Source organism: Salvelinus fontinalis, chromosome 7 (genome assembly GCF_029448725.1).
Source record: "Salvelinus fontinalis isolate EN_2023a chromosome 7, ASM2944872v1, whole genome shotgun sequence".
In the NCBI taxonomy this organism is placed as follows: Eukaryota; Metazoa; Chordata; class Actinopteri; order Salmoniformes; family Salmonidae; genus Salvelinus; species Salvelinus fontinalis.
The window spans coordinates 53197243-53213239 of record NC_074671.1 but is presented as its reverse complement, the minus strand read 5'-3'; the positions used below and the strand labels follow the sequence as shown (position 1 = coordinate 53213239).

The 15997-nt window shown below is 47.5% G+C and overlaps 1 protein-coding gene across 3 annotated transcripts in view; it reads left to right on the top strand.

Moving 5' to 3' along the window:
- The window catches only part of LOC129859674 (cysteine/serine-rich nuclear protein 3-like), a 30439-nt gene that overhangs the window by 2635 nt on the left and 11807 nt on the right, over window positions 1–15997 (top strand). For 2 of the 3 annotated variants that reach the window (XM_055929734.1, XM_055929736.1), the window contains exons 3-4: window positions 14609–14797; window positions 15482–15741. In XM_055929734.1, the coding sequence (XP_055785709.1) occupies window positions 14641–14797; window positions 15482–15741 (417 nt within the window). In that variant the 5' untranslated portion in view covers window positions 14609–14640. Of the gene's footprint in view, window positions 1–5094; window positions 6601–14608; window positions 14798–15481; window positions 15742–15997 lie in introns of those variants that run through there. The other variant, XM_055929735.1, reaches the window with a different exon arrangement.

Sequence of the window (15997 nt, the reverse complement as noted above, 5' to 3'; positions counted from 1 at the left end):
CAAACCGAATTACTCATTTGAAAGTGCATCACCCCCAGAAGTTCAGCGACTACTACTAGAACACCAGCATCCCGTAGTTGCCTCTTCACTGTTGACGTTGAGACTGGTGTTTTGCGGGTACTATTTACTGAAGCTGCCAGTTGAGGACTTGTGAGGCATCTGTTTCTCAAACTAGACACTCTTAATGTACTCTTCCTCTTGATCATTTTTGTATTTCCTAAATTAAAGATGAGATGATGTGTTGTAAATTTGCTCTCATTTTACTAGTCTGGTCAGTTGAGCACATTTGAAAAGTTTAAGTTGTACCATTTATAGAAGTTTATGACCGCCTTGAGGCAGTCATTTTTTCAAGCAGTTAAACCTAAAATGATTGACTGCATTTTAGTTTGAACCAATATTTCTTTCAAAGCATTTAAGTTTCTCCATACGGTTAAGATTGGATAGTAAGAAGAGCCACCAGCAACTTAACAATCTTTGTAATGCGGGGCAGCTAAAATATTTGTGTCATGAATACCGGTTGTGTCGATAAAATACATTCATGGATGTATCATTTTTCTAATTTACAAGTTATTGAACAATCTGTTCCTAACTGAACAAATGAACATATGACACTTTGTTTCAACTATTTAACTGTACTAGAATGTTTAAAAGTCTGTTAAAATGTTAAATATCAGTTATCGGTATCCGTATCTGTTTTTTTGTCAAGGAAAATATTGGATATCTGTATTGGCCAAAAATGTCATATCGGTGCATCCCTAATTGTGTGCAGCCACACTGTATATTGTATCTATAGTCCTCTCCTCTCCTGGCTAGCATCCATAACAGTTCTTCTTTGTGAGATGTGGTATACTTCCCAGTCCAACTCATGCTTCAGCATAGTGCTCTCCCCTCGCCTCCACCCCCCTCTCCTCACTCCCCCTCCTCCTCGTGGCTGGTTGCCATGGCAGCTGATTGGAATGTTCACTCAGTCTCCAGCAGCATATTGCTGTTCACCCCCTAGGAGAGGACAAGCCGCTTACAAAAGGTAACATCTAGGACTTAACCAGGGTGCTGAGGGCAGCTGAAAGTGGGATTAATTCATTTCACACGTTCATTACTTGTAAGAGATGGTCATTATTTGGGATTATTTAGTATTATAAAAAAATATATATTATAACCTAGCAAACCATTGTAAATGTATTGTATTCTTTATATTTGCCCGGGTTTAGTGGACACATTTTAATCAGGGTTTTATTTGCAGCTTTAGTCAACTTATTCTCCAATCATAGCCAACCATTCTCACACCTCTTTAAGGCTTCTGTCTGGAGACTTTCCATGAAATAAACTAGCAGACAGAATGCAGACAGGAGATACACAGCACCGCTCACCTTCCACTTTCGTCTAGATAATTACTTTGCATCTCCTTGCTCCACGTTTGATTGGAGAGAGAGGATATGAGAGGGAGAAAGAGCAAGGGGGAGAGAAAGAAATAGATATGGATAAAGAGAGAGGGAGAGGAGAGAAAGAGAGAGAGAGAGGGATGTTGAGAGAGAAAGAGATAGATAGAAACAGATAGAGAGAGAAACAGACAGAGAGAAACACAGAAAGAGAGAGAGAGAGGGATGTTGAGAGAGAAACATATAGAGAGAGAGAGAGAGAGAGAGAGAGAGAGAGAGAGAGAGAGAGAGAGAGAGAGAGAAACAGACAGAGATAGAAACAGATAGAGATAGAAACAGATAGAGATAGAAACAGATAGAGATAGAAACATAGAGAGAGACACAGATAGAGATAGAAACATAGAGAGAGACACAGATAGAGATAGAAACATAGAGAGAGACACAGATAGAGAGAAACAGATCGAGTAAGAGAGAGACACAGATAGAGAGAAACAGATCGAGTAAGAGAGAGACACAGATAGAGAGAAACAGATAGAGTAAGAGAGAGACACAGATAGAGAGAAACAGATCGAGTAAGAGAGAGACACAGATAGAGAGAAACAGATAGAGTAAGAGAGAGACACAGATAGAGAGAAACAGATCGAGTAAGAGAGAGACACAGATAGAGAGAAACAGATCGAGTAAGAGAGAGACACAGATAGAGAGAAACAGATAGAGTAAGAGAGAGACACAGATAGAGAGAAACAGATAGAGTAAGAGAGAGACACAGATAGAGAGAAACAGATAGAGTAAGAGAGAGACACAGATAGAGAGAAACAGATCGAGTAAGAGAGAGACACAGATAGAGAGAAACAGATCGAGTAAGAGAGAGACACAGATAGAGAGAAACAGATCGAGTAAGAGAGAGACACAGATAGAGAGAAACAGATAGAGTAAGAGAGAGACACAGATAGAGAAACGGGTATATAGAGAGAAACAGATAGAGAAACGGGTATATAGAGAGAAACAGATATATACACTGCTCAAAAAAATAAAGGGAACACTTAAACAACACAATGTAACTCCAAGTCAATCACACTTCTGTGAAATCAAACTGTCCACTTAGGAAGCAACACTGATTGACAATAAATTTCACATGCTGTTGTGCAAATGGAATAGACAAAAGGTGGAAATTATAGGCAATTAGCAAGACACCCCCCAAAACAGGAGTGATTCTGCAGGTGGTGACCACAGACCACTTCACAGTTCCTATGCTTCCTGGCTGATGTTTTGGTCACTTTTGAATGCTGGCGGTGCTCTCACTCTAGTGGTAGCATGAGACGGAGTCTACAACCCAGGTCATTTTGCAGGGCGCTGGTAGTGCTCCTCCTTGCACAAAGGCGGAGGTAGCGGTCCTGCTGCTGGGTTGTTGCCCTCCTACAACCTCCTCCACGTCTCCTGATGTACTGGCCTGTCTCCTGGTAGCGCCTCCATGCTCTGGACACTACGCTGACAGACACAGCAAACTTTTTTGCCACAGCTCGCATTGATGTGCCATCCTAGATGAACTGCACTACCTGAGCCACTTGTGTGGGTTGTAGACTCCGTCTCATGCTACCACTAGAGTGAGAGCACCACCAGCATTCAAAAGTGACCAAAACATCAGCCAGGAAGCATAGGAACTGAGAAGTGGTCTGTGGTCACCACCTGCAGAATCACTCCTGTTTTGGGGGGTGTCTTGCTAATTGCCTATAATTTCCACCTTTTGTCTATTCCATTTGCACAACAGCATGTGTAATTTATTGTCAATCAGTGTTGCTTCCTAAGTGGACAGTTTGATTTCACAGAAGTGTGATTGACTTGGAGTTACATTGTGTTGTTTAAGTGTTCCCTTTATTTTTTTGAGCAGTGTATATAAAGAAGCAGATAGAGAAACAGAGAAAGATAGAGAAACAGATATATAGAGAGAAACCGATGTAGGGAGAAACAGATATATAGAGAGAAACAGATATAGAGTGAGAGAAACAGATCGAGAGATAAACAGATATAAAGAGAGAATCAGATAGAGGGAGAGAAACAGATGTAGAAAGAGAGAGAAACAGAGAAACAGAGAGAGAGAGAGAGAGAGAGAGAGAGAGAGAGAGAGAGAGAGAGAGAGAGAGAGAGAGAGAGAGAGAGAGAGAGGAGAGAGAGAGAGAGAGAGAGAGAGAGAGAGAGAGAGAGAGAGAGAGAGAGAGAGAGAGAGAGAGAGAGAGAGAGAGAGAGAGAGAGAGAGAGAGAGAGAGAGAGAGAGAGAGAGAGAGAGAGAGAGAGAGAGAGAGAGAGAGAGAGAGAGAGAGAGAGAAACAGAAAGAGAGGAAAAGGGAGAGAGAAGTTGAAACGAGAAAGAGAGAGAGAAATAGACAGAAAGCGGGAGTGTGGGTGAGAGAGAGAGGAGAGAAAGAGAGAGAGCAGTGGCAGATTTGAAATGCAGCACAATTAGTTTCCCCAGTCACTAGGAGAAGAGAGGGCGAAGAGAGCAGTGAAAAGGGCTCACTAACTCGCTGTAGGAAACATACAGTAGTAATTGGACGTCTCCACTATCTCCTCTTATCGTGCTTCCGACAGCTAGACCATATTTTGTGCAGTGGTAAAGGTGACTGTTTATTCAGTCAGTGGGAAATACATATATGTTATACCTCCCATTAGTGTGCATTTGTTTAACATTTTCTAGAGACTGAATTTGATTTCCAGTGACGTGTTAGCCCATGAGACAATCGATCAACTTTGCAAATAGCTCATGATCTTACGTTGGTCTTTGTTCTCCAAAAGCTTTAGACTGACAGAATGTCAACCCTCCCCAATACTATATCATCCTAACAAGCCATTCTATTCTGTCATGTCTAGGTAGAATTTAGAAGTAGAACGGAAGTAGAATGGCCCTTATAGGATTTGAGTGGTGCGCTGGTTTAAGATGAAAGGGTACTCCTTCTCTCGTTAGGCTGTGGGATTTGGGATGTTTGTCTGGGTGCTATATGTCTGGTATTGCTATAGCAACCAGTTTTCATTAATGTATGGGAAACTGTAGCTGCTGCACACACGCACGCACGCACACACACACGCGCAGGACAGTCAGAATAGTCGTAGAGGGACTGACGTTGTAACACCTTTCTGTCACCTTCCATCTTAAAGCAGATGTTTCTCTTGTTATTTTCAACCAAGGCACCTTTATATGCACCAGATACAGCTCTCTGAATAAGGGAGATACAGCTCTCTGAATAAGGGAGATACAGCTCTCTGAATAAGGGAGATACAGCTATCTGAATAAGGGAGATACAGCTCTCTGAATAAGGGAGATACAGCTCACTGAATAAGGGAGATACAGCTCTCTGAATAAGGGAGATACAGCTCTCTGAATAAGGGAGCTACAGCTCTCTGAATAAGGGAGATACAGCTCTCTGAATAAGGGAGATACAGCTCACTGAATAAGGGAGATACAGCTCACTGAATAAGGGAGCTACAGCTCTCTGAATAAGGGAGATACAGCTCTCTGAATAAGGGAGATACAGCTCTCTGAATAAGGGAGATACAGCTCTCTGAATAAGGGAGATACAGCTCACTGAATAAGGGAGATACAGCTCACTGAATAAGGGAGCTACAGCTCACTGAATAAGGGAGATACAGCTCACTGAATAAGGGAGCTACAGCTCTCTGAATAAGGGAGATACAGCTCTCTGAATAAGGGAGATACAGCTCACTGAATAAGGGAGATACAGCTCTCTGAATAAGGGAGATACAGCTCTCCGAATAAGGGAGATACAGCTCTCTGAATAAGGGAGATACAGCTCTCTGAATAAGGGAGATACAGCTCTCTGAATAAGGGAGCTACAGCGCTCTGTCTGGTATTGCTCATGACTCATGTCTATTTGGAATATAATGGCAGAACATATGAATGGCATGGAGTCATCGTTTCGTGATTTGTTCGATGGCGCCTAGTCTAATTTGAGATTTTTCTCTTAGTCTTTGTCTGTCCACTTCTTTCTCACTCTCTCTAAATGCTGTCAATCCAGCAACATTTTCAACTCAAACTGAAAGAAAGAGCACATTTCTGTGAGTGGGTGGATAGGAAGAGGAGACATTGTTGCCTGCCTGCCTGCGTGCGTGCGTGCGTGCGTGCGTGCGTGCGTGTGCGTGTCTGCGGCAATAGGCTTCTTCAGCGCCAGATGACATTAGGGTCTGTCCCATTTAACTGACCCTCTCTGTGAGGTCATTCTAGAATCTAGAGAGGGCTTCCTTTCTCAACCTCCCTGCCTGGAGGCTGGCTAGCTAGCCTAGTGCTAATTCAACCAGTCTCACTGCAGTGAGTGAGTCAGGGCTCCTCTCTGCTGTGTGACACACACACACCATTAACCCAATGAATCCAAACATGAATGGAGGAGGAGGAGGAGTAGAGAGGAAAGGGGAAGTAGAGAGAGATGCAGGAGGGTATTTTAGGGCAGTGAGTGAAGTTGAGTTGACAGTTGGCCCGTATTCATCATCGAGACTGAGTGTCTGTGGACAGGGTCAGCACAGGGGCTGGCATCGGTGCTTCCCACTAAGCTTTGTCACTCATCTCCATGCTATTTGTGGCAACCTGAGCCTGTAAAGTGACACCGTGGTGTTGTGTCTGCCTGTTATACAGGGGCAGTGCAGGGTTTGGGATTATAAAAGGGAGATTTAGTATTGCCGATCTGTCTCCTTGCCCTTTTTGCTATTTTGTCAAAATTGTCTGAGTACACCAGCCCTCTCTCTTTCCCTTCTCTCTCTCCCATCTCTCTCTCTCTCCTCTTCTTCTCTAATTCTATCCTCTCTCTTTACGTGAATTCCAAGGACTTCCTCCTCTACCTCAGTCAGGCTTCAGCACTTCAGCCAGCACAAGCCAACGAGTCTTTGTGTGGAAAGGGAGAGAGTGCGAGCGAGAGCAAGAGAAACAGAGGGTGAGAGAAAGAGAGATAGAGAGAGAGAGAAAAAGAGAGAGAGAGCTAGAGAGGAGAGAGAAGCTGGCTGAGAGAGCTGACAGCAAGCAACACCAGAGGGAGAGGCAGAGAGGGAGTAGAGAGAGAAAGATAGTGAACGCTAGACAGACTCCCGGGCGCTAAACAATAGCGTAAGAGGGTAGCAGCAAGGTCTGTTCTTCTGGGAGCCCTGTCGATGTGGACGTTTATGTAGTGAATACTGTGGGGATGCACTAGAGAATTCCTGGAGTTTGCAAGGCGATACGACACAGGTCAGTCAGTGGTAATATGCATTATTGAAGTGTAGTGGTAATAGTTTCTCACCTTTGGTACTTTTACATTTTATGGGGGAAACTCACGAGTGGGATCCATTCAGCACAGGACACTATCTGTAGCATCTGGTGCGGAGGGAGCTTATGCAGCGTTGTGTTCCCAGTGAATATCATGCTGCAGGGCTTACTGTTCTTCCTGGAAAGAGAGAGAGAGGGGGGGGGGGGGGGGATGGTTAGCAAAAGGGAGGGAAGGAAGGGGAGGGGAGGCTCCCTACACCTATTCTCTCACTGCAATTGCAGGGTAGCTTGCTCCTGTGTTCTGTTCTGTTCTGCTCTGGTGCATGATGTCATCCGGTACCAGTTCACAGAGGGAGAAGCTCCCAGCCTCAGGTCCTGTTTTGTGGCCATCAGTAAGGAGGCATTTATAATGAGATTGTGATTTGTGTGGACAGTAATCCACAGTTTTAAGTGGTATTGTTTTGCACAGAGTATCCACAATGTCTATATATCAGGCGATGACTGTCTGAATTAAAAATGTCTCTCAATAAGATGCATGTATACGATGACACTGTTGTCATGGCAACCACTGCATGGTTTTCAAGGAATAGGTAGCACGGAGCGCTGGAATCTGAGGATGGGAATGAGAATACATGACTGAAATGAATTGTAGGAAGTCGGTACATGATGTTAGATATAGCCATGGAAACCCTTACCCAGTTCCCACCATCTCCCCATACTGTCACTGTGGGGGGTTGTGTTTGCATTTTAGATTTGTTTACTCATTCAACCTTTTTTACAAACAAGCACACATAAAACTTGTAAAGCCATACATGCGCATGAGTAAAATCATGGAGGATAACACACAATAACATCTGGGACTTTCCATTGTGGTCCTCTTGAAACAAGATGGCTAGGCAAGATGCAACACGTTTCAACACAGTATAACAGCGAGCTGTCCTGTACTGTGTGCACGCAGAGTGCAGGTGATTACATGTGTGTGCATTCCTTGATGCGTGTTCCCTTTCAGTCAGTCAACTTCGGTACAACATACTATGGTGAGTCGCACCCTAGCGAAAACACAATTGGAAGACGAGACAGTCTGACGTCGTGCCATCTCAACTGTCCCGTAGTGGTAGAGAGTGTTCACCCCCTGGATGGTATGTGCTGAAGTTTGTATGGATCTCATACGTTTCCTTAATCACGAACAATTAGTTATTCTTCGAATTGCTTGGCCTGGCTATAGCAATAAGTAAGCTGGCTTACACGACCGAAACGACAAAGGCTGACAAGCCGGGTTTGGATTCGCGACCATGCCCCAATGAGATACTCATGTTAGTTGTCTTGTATGTCTCGGCTCGGTGCGTGCTCAGGTTTCGGGCTCGGTGCGTGCTCAGGTTTCGACTCGGTGCGTGCTCAGGTTTCGGCTCGGTGCGTGCTCAGGTTTCGGCTCGGTGCGTGCTCAGGTTTCGGCTCGGTGCGTGCTCAGGTTTCGGCTCGGTGCGTGCTCAGGTTTCGGCTCGGTGCGTGCTCAGGTTTCGGCTCGGTGCGTGCTGAGGTTTCGGCTCGGTGCGTGCTCAGGCTGCCCTCACTTGAATGGGTTCGTGTGCGAGATTAGGGGATGGCTGACACTGATTTCCTACTAATCTGTGGCACAGGTTCTCTCGACAATCGTCTAGCATTCTTTAGGGGGCTTGGTGTTTCCGATAGTGACTTCCTCTCCCGGGTGCTCGTAACTCAGCTGATGGTTTGGGTTGTTGGTCGGGTAGAACGTCTCCCGACTCCTGTGCGCACTGTCGCCGGTTACGGGAGGCTACTCGAAGAGAGAGGGCGACCAGGTTCTGTGGGTATCCCCGCCGCCTGTGTCTGCAGGGGTTACGCACCGCTTGCTCCTCTTCCCAGAAGGGTCCGGGTCCCACCTCAGTGATCCGATCCTACGTATACTTTCGAGACCAGGTTAGTGAACAAGCGCTGCATAGCGTGCTAGCCAGATTAGCTAACTCGCCGAGGCGAGCTAGCTACTACTAGCTATTCCTGCCTCCCCACAGTGGAGTTGCTGGTGTAGCTCTCTTGTTTAGTATACGTAGCGTTAAGTCGCTTGGTTATTGTAAACGAACAATGCCGCAATCAAAGAGGCTAGCTAGCCTAGTTTAGACTAAAGAGCCTCCTGGCTAAGGTCAGCCAGCATGCATAACTTCCGGTGAATGAAGCTTACTAGTGTTCCCCAAAGCGCTATGGCAACTCTACTCTTATTTTCAATTCCTGGAGTTGGAGGGAGTAGAGAACGTGTCTTGCATGTTCCTCCGATGGGGAAGTAGCCCCCGAGCAGCTGTCCCGCTGCACTAAAAACAGTGCTGTGATGACAGTGCCCCAGATTTTGATACAGCAAACGGGGTACTACGGGGTACTACATCAGCCATTGCCGGAGCCCTCTGTGCCCATAAGACATCCGCATTGCTTGCTGTTTGGGGTTTTAGGCTGGATTTCTGTATACACACTTTGTGACATCTGCTGATGTAAAAAGGGCTTTATAAATACATTTGATTTGATTTCAAGGCCGTTAGTTTATTATGATCAATCGTGATCCATTCTGACTGCTACATTTGTCGCGGGCAGGCAGGATACGTGGAGGCTCCCGGTTGACTCTCTCAGGCAGGATGAAAAAAAACGACTACATCAACCATGATCTTTTGCTAGTTACGGCCACTTTCACCATGATCCTTAGCAATTTCTTTGTGCCATTCAGACCCATTTAGCAACATGGCATGCTTCAAATTCAAATACTTCCGGCTTCATACGCCATTTGGGAGTTTTCATAGGAGTACGTGCATGACGTCAGCACTATCACTATCTACTGGTTTTAATGGCTATGTGTCACGTCTACTCCCACTCCTCCACTTCGGCATTTGACGTCACCAGTATACTAACCACCGGTCCTGGGATCCATCATTACACACACCTGGCATCGATCATTGCGCGCACCTGCACGTCATCATGAGGTACACCTGGACTCCATTACCTCACTTATTACCTTCCCTATATCTGGCACTCCCTTAGGTTCTTTCCCCAGCCAGTATTATCCCTGTGTTTATGCATAGACCCTACAGTTATGTTGTCTCGGTTCATGTTTGTTGTTTTATTAAACGTTTCACCTGCTTCTCGACTCTCAGTGTCTCCGTTACAGAATACTGACTCCAACAATGGAAGCAGCAGGTAAAACAGAATAGCGCCCATACGATCGACGAGCAGGGATAACTTCTACGTCAACACCATGACCAGCTGGCACAACTGGGGACCGCTATGGAAGAGGTTCTTCACAGTGTGCAATATCTCGAACATGCCCGGAGGCGTTGCCGTCAACTAGCGGAGGATACTTTAAAACCAGTCGAACCAGCGAGCCAGCTCAACAGCCCATTCAGCAACTCGCTCAGGTCAGCAATGCCTGTTTGTCCCTACCGGATAAATATGACGGCACCCCATCTAAATACGCTGAATGTACTTCAGTGTTCCCTCTACTTTACGCACCAGATGGGAGCCCCCACCACCGAGAGGTCCAAGGTTGCCACGGTTATTTCTCTGCAGACTGGGCGGGCATTGGAATGGGCCACAGCCATCTGGGAGAGAGGAGAGGAGGAGCTAGATTCATATGATGGGTTCATGGCTCTGTTCAAATGCATCTTCGATCATCCCCCGTAGGGCAGAGAGGGAGGCTGCCGTGTATGCGCTCACCTTCCGGACAGTAGCAGCATCCAGCGGATGGAATGAGCCGGCACTTGGTACGCTATTCAGAAGAGGTCTGCGCGAGGAGGTCCAGACGGAACAGGCCTGTCGAGACAACAACGTCTGCTTGGACGCACTCATTGCGATGGCCATCTGGATATCCTACTTCGGGAGCGTCGATACTTTCATTGCTTCTCCCTCCCTCAGTCAACACTCTGGATCAGAGCCTAAACCCATGGAGGTAGGGGGTCACACGCCTCCCCGTGGCAGAGCGATACAGACAGAGACAGATGGGGCTCTGTCTGTACTGTGGTCAAAGAGGGCACCAGCTCCAGCGGTGTACGGCACTTCCTAATCCGGGATCCACAAGAGCAGAGGGATGGTCACGTGATCTTCCACCTCCTGGGGCAGGAGTGAGTATTCCATCTTCATCACTTTCTGCTAAACTATTTTTGGTGTCCATCATACTAAACTCAGCAAAAAAAAGAAACGTCCCTTTTTCAGGACCCTGTCTTTCAAAGATAATTTGTAAAAATCCAAATAACTTCACAGATCTTCATTGTAAAGGGTTTAAACACTGTTTCCCATGCTTGTTCAGTGAACCATAAACAATTAATGAACAGGCACCTGTGGAACGGTCGTTAAGACACTAACAGCTTACAGACGATAGGCAATTAAGGTCACAGTTATGAAAACTTAGGACACTAAAGAGACCTATCTACTGACTCTGAAAAACACCAAAAGAAAGATGCCCAGGGTCCCTGCTCATCTGCGTGAACGTGCCTTAGGCATGCTGCGAGGAGGTATGAGGACTGCAGATGTGGCCAGGGCAATAAATTGCAATACTGTGAGACGCGTAAGACAGCGCTACAGGGAGATAGGACGTCCTCGCAGTGGCAGACCACATGTAACAACACCTGCACAGGATTGGTACATCCGAACATCACACATGCGGGACAGGCACAGGATGGCAACAACAACTGCCTGAGTTACACCAGGAACACACAATCCCTTCATCAGTGCTTGTCTGCAATAGGCCGAGAGAGTCTGGACTGAGGGCTTGTAGACCTGTTGTAAGGCAGGTCCTCACCAGACATCACCGGCAACAACGTCGCCTATGGGCACAAACCCACCGTCGCTGTACCAGACAGGATTGGCAAAAAGTGCTCTTCACTGACGAGTCGCGGTTTTGTCTCACCAGGGGTGATGGTCGGATTCGCGTTTATCGATGAGGGAATGAGCAATCTCAATGTTGTGCGTTACAGGGGAGACATCCTCCTCCCATATGTGGTACCCTTCCTACAGGCCTATCCTGACATGACCCTCCAGCATGACAATGCCATCAGCCATACTGTTCATTTTGTTTGTGATTTCCTGCAAGACAGGAATGTCAGTGTTCTGCCATGGCCAGCGAAGAGCCCGGATCTCAATCCCATTGAACACGTCTGGGACCTGTTGGATCGGAGGCTGAGGGCTAGGGCCATTCCCCCCAGAAATGTCTGAGAACTTGCAGGTGCCTTGGTGGAAGAGTGGGGTAACATCTCACAGCAAGAACTGGCAAATCTTGTGCAGTCCATGAGGAGGAGATGCACTGCAGTACTTAATCAAGCTGGTGGCCGCACCAGATACTGACTTACTTTTGATTTTTGAATGCCCCTTTGTTCAGGGACACATTATTCAATTTCTGTTAGTCACATGTCTGTGGAACTTGTTCAGTTTGTCTCAGTTGTTGAATCTTGTTATGTTCATACAAATATTTACACATCTTAAGTTTGCTGAAAATAAACTCACTTGACAGTGAGAGGACCTTTCTTTTTTTGCCGAGTTTATTTGACTGTCCCTCATGTACTGTGTCTACAGCGTTAGTGGATTCCGGTGCCACAGGGAACTTTATTGACCAGACCCTTGCCTCATCTCTTAACATCTCATACCCTCTCTCCTCTCCTTTCCGGGTTCAAGCCCTTGATAGTCGGCCACTAGGATCCAGAACCATTACACACATCACCCAACCCCTTGCCCTCACCGTAGAGTCCATTCATCAGGAGAACATCCCCTTCTTTCTTCATCACGAGGGCACCAGTTCACAAGATGTTCCTCGGCCTCCCTTGGCTTCAACGCCATAATCCCACCATCTCATGGTGGAGGATGAGAATCACAGACTGGTCACCCGAATGTCGGAGGACCTGCTTCCTCATCCCCTGTTCTACGTCGGTTGAGAGTCCTGTGGTTGCCCTTCAGCCCAACAACCCAGATATATACCTCCCGCTGGTCTCCAAGACCCGCGCCACCTGACCCAGACCATGGAGGATTACATCCAAGAGGCGCTCCAACAAGGTTTCATCCGCACATCCTCTTCTCCTGCGTTGGCTGGTTTCATCTTCGTGGCCAAGACGGATGGAGGGTTACATCCATGTATTGATTACAGAGGACTCAATGAAATCACCACGAAGTACCGTTACCCTCTCCCTTTGTTGCAGGCAGTCATCGAACAGCTCCGCGGTGCCCAGTTCTTTACCAAACTGGACCTGCGGAGTGCACACAATCACATCCGCATCCAGGAGAGGGATGAATGGAAGACAGCGTTTAGCACGATGTCTGGCCACTAAGAGTACATGGTGATGCCAATGCTCCATCAGTGTTCCAGGCATTTGTTAACGAGGTGTTCAGGACATGCTCGGATGCCAGGTGGTCGTGTACTCTGGAGGATCACATCACTCACGTTCGAGCAGTCCTGGAACACCTTCTGGTTAATCACTAGTTTGTCAAGGCTGAAAAGTGCCAATATCTTCAGAAGGCTGTCTCCTTAGGCTACCAATTCAGCCCGCAGGGAGTGAGGATGGATGACAAGAAGGTAGATGCAGTCAGGTCATGGTCAGTCCCAACCATCATAATGGGGTTACAACGGTTTTTGGGGTTTGCCAACTTCTACTGCCATTTAATCAGGAACTTCAGCTCTGTCTCCGCCCCTCTCACCTCTCTCTTCAAGGTTGGTCCCTGTAGGTTGGTGTGGAGCCCAGCAGCCGATGAGGCCTTCCGTCTACTCAAGGGACGTTTCACCTTCGCCCCATTCCTCAGATATCCTTTGTGGGGGAGGTGGATGCTTCAGAGGTGGGCGTGGGGTCCAGTTATGTCTCAATGACAGGGTAATACACAGAAATTGTATCCATGTGCATATTACTCAAGAAACTGTCCCCTGCAGAGAAGATTTACGACGTCGGTGATCGAGAGCTCCGTTTCATACCGTTTCTGGGTCTGGAGCTAGACTCACTCGCATATCGCTCTTTTCTATCCCTGCAGAGGGTATTCAGGTTCCGGCTCTGCTTAGCCAAATTTCGTCTGGGCTACGCCCACTGGGGATGATGGCTTCTGTGATGGAAGTCGTTCCCGTGGGGCTATTGTTGCTGCGGCCTTTCCAACGCAGTGTGCTAGCCACTCACCTGGACGCATCTCGCAGCCTAACAGTCGCTTCGGGTGTCCTTGTCAGGCCTTCGGGCCCTGGCCCAGTGGTGGGACCCTCTGCTATTGTTAGGGGGCTCCCATGGACTGAGTTATATCTGGCAAGGTGATCACGACAGACGCAACCCCCCTTCCAAGGGGTGTACGGTGGCAACTCGATTCGGGAGGGATGGATACTGGTGCGGAGTGCACCATATCAATTACCCAGAGCTCCTAATGGTATATCGGCGCTCAGACACTCCCTGCTTTTGTCGGGCTGGCTTGTGTTGGTCAGAACCAACAATATGCCAGTGGTGGTGTGCATCAACAGATGGGGAGAGACTCTCTCTTCCTCCTAACCTTGGCTTGCTCCCTATTTCTGGGAAGCAGTGTGCACATGCTCTCGCTTTGGGCTACTGTTCCCTGAAGGAGGGAAACGAGGTACAACACCTGTTTGGCCCCACGCCGCCCATTCCTGGGCTCGGTGAAGAGCGGTATTAAATTGAAGGAATGAATCCGAGCCTCACGCTTATCACCTGTGGAAGGCGGGGCTTCCAGCGAGGCGTGGCCTTATCAGGTGTGATTGTAGATCCTTCAACCGAAGTCGCAAGAGTGCGACTCCCCATAGTATGTTGTACCTCGTTTCCCTCCTTCAGAGAACAGTAGTTATAGTCATAATGTTACGCTTACTTTTATGCACTCGATGTGCATACACTCATCACATATACCTATTGAGAGAGATCAAGGCCCACTATGCCATGAACTGAGCAACCATGTACAGTAGAATGGGTTTGCTCATCGACCATGTACACACTTGTGCAATAACGGCAATGACAACATTCTTTCTCTCTCTCAGGGCCAGACGTTGGGTGGTAGACCTACGGCAGGATGAGTGGGATCCTGAAGAGGAAGTTTGAGGAGGTGGAGGTAGACAGCCCCTCCCCCTGCCTCTCTCTCCGGGGGTCCGATGACGAGGTCTCTGCTGGCAGCGACAGTGGGAACAGCAGCGACAGCGTCAACCCCGGCCCCTCCACCCCCGTCGCCCGTGAGTTGCTTACCCAGCATGCATATACTTGACTGCTTAACTTACACAGCCAGCTTTGCCAACTTCAGACAACACTGTCAACTATTTGACACAAAGTGAATGAAATAGCGTTGTGCTAGTGAGTAGCCATCCATCTTTTCAGTGGAAAAAAACTCCCAGTTAATAGAGCCACTTCCTCACCTACTGCTTTTCAAATCAGATGGGATTCCCTCAAGCACCACCAGCATAGAGAGCCTCAGCGGGATTAGAATGATAGAGAGAAACAGGAAGTAACTCTTGGGAGTAGTGTGATTTCATCTCTAGCTGGTGATCTCCCCTAGCTCCTGCTCCCTGTGGGTTTTTAGATGACAGGGAGGATGTTAGGGATGCTAGAACTCAAGGGGTCCATAGGGATATCAATAGCAGCAATACTCACTTAAGGGCTCCCGAGTGGCGTAGCGGTCTAAGGCACTGCAACTCAGTGCAAGAGGTGCCACTACAGTCCCTGGTTTGAACCCAGACTGTATCACATCTGGCCGTGATTGGGAGTCCCATAATGCGGCGCATAATTGGCCCAGCGTCGTCCAGGTTTGGCCGGGGGTAGGCTGTCATTGTAAATAAGAATTTGACTTGCCAAGTTAAATAAAGGTAAAATAAAAAATTGTCTCTAAATGCTCCCTTTCTCTCCATCCCTTCTTCTATCAGCCTGTTCTATCTTGAGGTGTGAGAAGCGCCTGCTGGTGCGCAATGTGCACTTTGAGAGCGTGACGGTGTACTACTTCAGCCGGCGCCAGGGCTTCACCAGCGTGCCCACGCAGGGTGGCAGCACCCTGGGCATGTCCACACGCCACAGCTGGGTGCAGCGCTACACCCTGGGGGATTTCGCTGTGGAGCAGGAGAGAAGCCACAGAGACATGCTGCGAGACCACCTCAAAGAGGAGAAACTCAACGCCATCAAACTCAAGGTAGTCAACTTTAGTCAACGCCATCAAACTCAAGGTAGTCAACTTTAGTCAACGCCATCAAACTCAAGGTAGTCAACTTTAGTCAACGCCATCAAACTCAAGGTAGTGTCATAACTCTCCTGTGACGATCTGGGTCCGCTTTACAGCATGCTCCTTCTCATAGAGAGGGAGAGCGGGAAGTCGACTGTTTTATGGTCGGTCATAAAATACGCTGCCCCTATGCTCTGTAGTGTTCGAGATTGGAATGTAAACTGTG